Source organism: Erythranthe guttata, chromosome 5, assembly GCF_056151865.1.
Source record: "Erythranthe guttata isolate IM_541 chromosome 5, IM_541, whole genome shotgun sequence".
Lineage (NCBI taxonomy): Eukaryota > Viridiplantae > Streptophyta > Magnoliopsida > Lamiales > Phrymaceae > Erythranthe > Erythranthe guttata.
The window spans coordinates 5,241,750-5,248,317 of record NC_142537.1 but is presented as its reverse complement, the minus strand read 5'-3'; the positions used below and the strand labels follow the sequence as shown (position 1 = coordinate 5,248,317).

The window sequence follows — 6,568 nt, the reverse complement described above, 5'->3', positions numbered from 1 at the left end:
TTCTTCTTGTTATTTGGTCATTTGTTAAACGTAAGACCCTTTCGCTTGTTGCTCTGCTTCGAGCTCTCCACCACGTGTGCCTTAGCCACGAATTGACCACCCTTGTCGGTAATTTTATTATCCTCCTCGGTCTTGAGCCTTGCTATGAGTTCCTCCATCGTCCATTTGGCAACCGATTTCTTGTGCCTTAGGTAGTGTTTGAACTCCGTCCAACTCGGTGGAAGCTTTCAAATTATGGAAGCAACTTGATAAGATTCACTCACCTCATGACCCTCGGCGAGAATATCGTAGATCATGAGTTTGAGTTCATTCAATTGCTCACTCACAGTTTTGCTGTCGACCATTCGATAAAATTGGAATTTGTCTACTATGAATTTCCTATATCCCGCATCTTCAGACTTGTATTTCTTGGACAATCTATCCCACAAAAGTTTAGCAGTCTTTATAGGACTATAAACTTTGTACAATGGTTCGTCCAAGCAATTCAAGATGTAGTTACGGCTTAGGAAATTAGAGTGACTCCACGCATCAATGGCTTGGAAGACTTCCTTCTTATTTTCGGGAGTTTCTCCTTCCTTCGCCTTAGGTGCCTCCTCATTGAGAAACTTAACCAAATTCATGGTAGTAAGGTAGAAGAACATTTTGTTCTTCCAAGTAGCAAAGTCCGTGCCCATGAACTTGTTTGGTTTTTCGGCCGCGCCGACAACCTTAGGAGCGGCATCATTAATTGAAGCCATCTACACAATTTTCAAATTCACATAAAATGTTTAAACGAAAAGAATTTTAAACTCGAAAGCCAAAATAATTTAAGAATAATTCGAGTCAAAAGTATATTCTGATCCAAATATTCTGTACTTAAAAATATAAGTAATTAAATATTATATATCTTAATCTCTCAAATAACAGTAATAGAATAATATTTGTTTAATAAACATAATAGATTTACACCTAACATTTGAATAAGAAATACCAATTGAATAATAATACCACTTCCACACTGAATCAACAGTTCTTATATATACATAATAAAATTTGTAATTATAGGCACAACTCTTCGCAAAAGAACAAAAACATATTATTAAATCAAAATTTTAATAGCAGATTTCAAATTAAAAATTACTTGATAAAAACTTTTGCAAAACGTTGAAGGAAGGCAGAACCGCATATGTATTCATAATTTAACACCGTGAATTGTTTGAATGTGCAGGTATATAAACACATACGTGTACTTTAATAATAGATGTTGATTTAAAAGTAAAAACACAGATTCAAATTTTTTTACAAAAGTTTGAACAAACAGATATAAACTACGCAGAAGTTAACAAATTGAAATTTAATATTGTCTTAAGATTGTTGGTATATATATATATAACAATCTGCGTAAATTAAAAATACTTACTTGTTTGTCGAAAAGAGGACTTGTGAAAACCACAAGAATGATCGAGGCTTGCCAAAATAATTCCCTTAAGACAATATTTCCGGGCTGTCAACGGTGCACAGTCTCTTCCCGGTAGTCTCCCAGGGTACAACGATCGGTTGTCGAATATTTGCACGAATATTCGACCCACGGCGAACTTGAACAAAGAACGGAACTTTGACGAAAAGAAAGAAAAATATGAAGAACTATCTCGTAATTGTAATTGCCGATTAAATTCAGTTCAGAATTGGCCAGATTGTGCCTTTATTTATAGGTTGTAGAGATCCATTCAGAGGGATGCAATGGTTTGGAGAAGAAGCAGAGAGATGTGTCTGTTCTTTTTACCGAGTTCAAAAAACGTAGGAAAATTAATTGGTCATGGACCAATTAATTAATTTGGTTTGGGCCAAGTATTTTATTATTTGGATTTTGGTTCAAATAATTTGACTAACTACTAAATGTCCCCAAAAGTAATATTTGTGAACATCTAAACCCAAACTAGTCATATCACTCGATCACATCGAGCGCACATCTTTTTGAACTTTAACCATTTACTCAACACAATTTTCATTCACTTTACTTCATGATTATGATCAAGTAAATAAATGAAATTAATCTTTACATAATTTAATTAATATTACTCAATATTAATTATTGAAAATTATGAAAATTCCAACAATTTTTATTAAGAAAAATGTCATCCATCTCCGAAAAATTCATAATTAAAAATAATTAAAATTAAATTACTAATGCTATGGGACTTCTAACAGAGTAGTCGGCAGAAGTCCACGTAATAAATCCTTGACTTTGAGTAGTAGTATTCGTCACCTTTTTGGTACTTCTTAATACGGTGAACGTTACATTGTAGCTCAGTTTATCGCCCAACTTTTGAAAGAAGAGTACCTCAGGTTTCACTTCCACGAAAACACCGTCAGCCGTCGAACCAATCTCAACGTGATACGATGAATTAGGCTTACCGACGTTTGTTAATGTTCTCGTAGTCGTGAAAAATTGATTAGTCGGTCCCGTTAGTACAATCGAAAACGAGGGATAATTCAATTGAGCCTCGGGAATGCTTTTAACTTTCGCGCAATCCACCTTACGCCCAACAATGATGCCGACTTCTTGGTTCGTGTAGTTCAAGCCACACAAATAAGGGATATAATCATCTGGCGAGATATCATAAACCAAGCCCGGATCATTTGCCCGTGTAGGATTAACATGGCCCGAACCAATAGAAAAGACATCGGCGGTATGCAATTGTTCATCCTCGATCGGATTGCCTTTGATGTTCACTTGATCCGCAGTGGTCATGATTGCTGACTTGATGGCTGCAGGCGACCAATCAGGATGCGCGCTTTTGAGCAATGCTGCGACCCCACTGAGATGCGGGCACGACATTGACGTACCCGAGATTATGTACCATCTGGACTTTGGGTTGGTTGGGTTTTCGACAGAAACGGGCCAGGCTGCAAGAATGTTAACTCCAGGACCAATAATATCCGGCTTCAAAATACCTGGAGTGACCCGACTAGGACCCCTTGAGGAAAACTCAGCCACAACTGGAGCCTGATTGTTACCTATAACAGCTCCTTTAAACAACATTGCGGCCGTGGCATTTGGAGTCGAATCCAAATATTCGATTATCTTGAGGCCATCTACATAACCGACTTGCATTGCTGGAAGAACGTTCGGATCATCGTAAGTGGTGTCACCTTCATATTCCGGACCCGATTCCGTCAACTAGAAGACCATTTTGGCACACAACTATCTTTCCTCTAATATTGGGGTCCAACTGGCCAAGACAAGCTCTATTTCCGCCGCGACTTCGAGGGTAAACAAGTTCTAACTTTTCGATAGAGGGGAAACCCTTGCCGGTTTCTCCGTCTATTTGCTCGCCGTTTCCGAGAACCGCGGTGACGGTTATTCTCCGGTCGGTGGTGCTGGCTCCGACTGTCATAAACCACGGGGCCTCGTTAGTCACACTACTGGACCCGCCGGCATTACCGGCAGCGGCGCTGACGATAATACCCCTCTCCATGGCCCTGTAAGCGCCGACCGCGAGAACATCGTCGGCGAAGCGGGGGTGAAGCTGCCCTCCGAGGGACATCGAGAGTATGTCGACGCCGTCGTCAATGGCGGCATCAATGGCGGCGCCGATAGCACTCTCCGGGCAGCTGGTCGTGTTTTCGCACGCTTGGTACACCGCCAGGTGAGCTAGCGGCGCGATTCCAGAGGCAGTGCCGTTGGCGTTGCCGAAGAACTCGGCGCCCGCGACGAAGTTCCCGGCGGCGGTGCTGGAGGTGTGTGTGCCGTGGCCTTCTATGTCGGTCGGTGGCGAAATTTCAGGGACGAGGAATCTAGCTCCGATCAGCTTATTGTTGCATGCCCCCTTGCCGGCGCGGAACTGACACTCGCCCTTCCATTTCGCAGGCGGCGGCGGCATCCCTGCGTCGGCGAAGGACGGGTGGCTGGGCTCGACTCCGAGATCCACCATGCCGATGATGATGCCCTTGCCGTAGTTGGAGTTTTTCCATAAACCCGTGTTTTGGTTCAACCCCAAGAAACTGGGAGAACGCGTGGTGAGCAGACGCAACACCCTTTCGGGCCGGGCCGAGACGAAACCCTTCTTCAGCCGCATTACTTCGACATCGGCTGCGGATAATTTGGCGGCGAAACCGGAAAACACGTGGCGGTAGCGGTGCAGTATTCTCGGCCGGTCGGTAGTACTATTGGTTGAGCCGGCAGCTACATTGGTAATCGTCGGCAAGAACGAATCGTAAAACGTATCGAGATCGTCGGAATGTGAAGGATCGACATGGACGATGTATACATCGAGCTTTTCTGCTTTGAGAAATTGATGGAAATTGAGTATGCAGATGAGACCTATAAATGAAGTGATGATGAAACCCATATTTGATGGAATGATTCTTGAAGATGCATCTATACATATATATATATGTATAGATAAATATGTATATGTATACGTTGATGGTGAGAAGAATTTGAAGATTGTGGAAATATTGTATAATTTCTAATTTGGACGAGATTACAATACAATTACTCCAATAAAGTTTCCGAGTCAAACCCTAAAATATTATTTTATTTGTTTCCATTCATGAATTTCTTCCAATAAATTAGCGTAATAATATCTGATCTCCAATTTTGATTATACATGAATTCCTTCTGCACCTATATATTAAGGCAAGTAGTTTCAATACTAGAGTCAAACGTATGAATTTGAATGAAATACACTATGTCAAATATTTTATTATATTACATGAATATAATTTGAATCAAGATTAGTAATTATTTAAAACACAATCACAAGGATTTTCATAATAATTATAACATAAATTACTCCCTAATTGTATTTCAGGGAGAATGGCAAAAATGCCCATTACATGAGACTTAAATGCACATTGGTCCACCGCTACAAGAAAAATATTAATTTGTGACAACAAAGTATGTGACAAGATGAATTTCATCACTAGACAACTATATTAAGTGACAAAATATACATTTTTATCACTAATAGTTATTTATCTTTAATGACAACATGCTTATTATCACTAATAATACTTTATTTTATTGACAACATATAAGTTGTCATTAATGATAACTTCTATTTAGTGATAAAATATAACTTGTCACCAATGACCACTTTTCTTTAGTGACAAGTTATTTATTGTCACCAAAACCATATTTTTTTTAGTGATAACATACTATTGTCATTGATGATACTTTCTTAATCGAACTCATTAATTCTTAAAGGCAAAAAAAAATAAAAATTGAGGTTTGAGTACTTTGATAGAAAAAAAAAATTACAAGTACTTAATTATATTTTATCAAAAAATTAATTAATTGAAATGAGAGATCTATTAATTAGCCCAAGACAAAAAAATGAAGTAAAAAAAGACACTAATTTTGTTTTATTAATTAAAAATACAAAACAAATTATAATTAAGTAAAAAAATAAAAATAAAAATGTATACATAATATATTTTGCCAATTATAAATATGATTTTATTTGAAAAAAAAAGAAAGGAATATATGCAAAATTGCACTTTAGTTGAAAAACAAAAGTTGGCACTTTGTTTTCCTACAAGGGGATTTCATCGTTCTCACAAGTACGATAGCAAGGGGAAAACCCAAACCCAGCCAAAAATTGCTCCCAGCCCAGACACCTTCCACTGAATTTTTTCGTTTCTTTGCAATTATTTTTCCATTTTTTTAGATTTTTGTCGATTATTTGATTCTCCGTCTATGTAATTTTCACAATTAGATTTCGATTATGTTCCTTTACATTCTGAAAAGTCGTGGGATGTTTTTTGTTGTGTTTTGTTCTGAAATTTTACAGTGCTAGATATTTTGTAACATATAAACAAATATTTTTTAATTTCAAATTTGGATTATTATTCTCTTACAGAGAGATACATCAGGGCTGAGTAACGAGAGCACAGAGCTCAAACTCCAGTTACGAGCCATGGAACCGCAATTGTGTGACGGTTAGAACAATACATAACACCCAAAAAGTGGTCTTATTTTGATTATTTTTATTAATCTTCTTTAAACAATACATTTATTATATATTCGAGCGTAAATATATAATTTGGAAATAGCAGGTTCAATTGATAAAAAGAAACACGGAAGAGAAAGAAATGCTATCGATTGTATTGTTGCTGCATTTTACGGAGTTCTTGTCTGATTATAATTAGGTTTACGACTGACCAGACTAGTGTACAATGTATGTACTTTCTTTCGGCAAATCATATTGTAAGGAAAAAATCTTTGGTAAATGTTATTTTTGTTATTTGATGTTATATGTCTTGATTTGTAGAGAAGATTTTGATTGAAATAGTGTCTCTATATTTATAATATTGGATTTCTTTTATTGTTTGGTGTTCAGGGCAAACATAAATGTGTACAAATATGCTTCACAAAATGTAGTGAATGAGTGACAACATTCACGCTGTCACTCTAGATTTATTTTTATTAGTGACAACATTGAAGTTGTCACTCTATGGTCATTTTATTAGTGACAACATGAACGTTGTCACTATAACTAAAATCTAAAGTGGCAATATTTTGTAAGTTATCACCAATAAGCATTAGCGATACAGAATTAGTGACAACGTAGTGACAACATTG

The 6,568-nt window shown here is 37.3% G+C and overlaps 2 protein-coding genes across 2 annotated transcripts; both read right to left on the bottom strand.

Moving 5' to 3' along the window:
* Window positions 1-227: 227 nt before the first annotated feature.
* On the bottom strand, window positions 228-737 carry LOC148770483 (uncharacterized). Its single transcript, XM_088818326.1, has one exon. It carries the CDS (start codon window positions 735-737, stop codon window positions 228-230), a length of 510 nt encoding a protein of 169 aa, XP_088674452.1.
* A 1,384-nt stretch (window positions 738-2,121) lies between these two features.
* Window positions 2,122-4,331, bottom strand: LOC105962429 (subtilisin-like protease). The gene is given in 2 exon segments (XM_012986737.2): window positions 2,122-3,146; window positions 3,148-4,331. Coding segments are annotated over 2 exon segments (2,175 nt in total). The 3' UTR covers window positions 2,122-2,155.
* Between the last annotated feature and the right edge of the window lie 2,237 nt (window positions 4,332-6,568).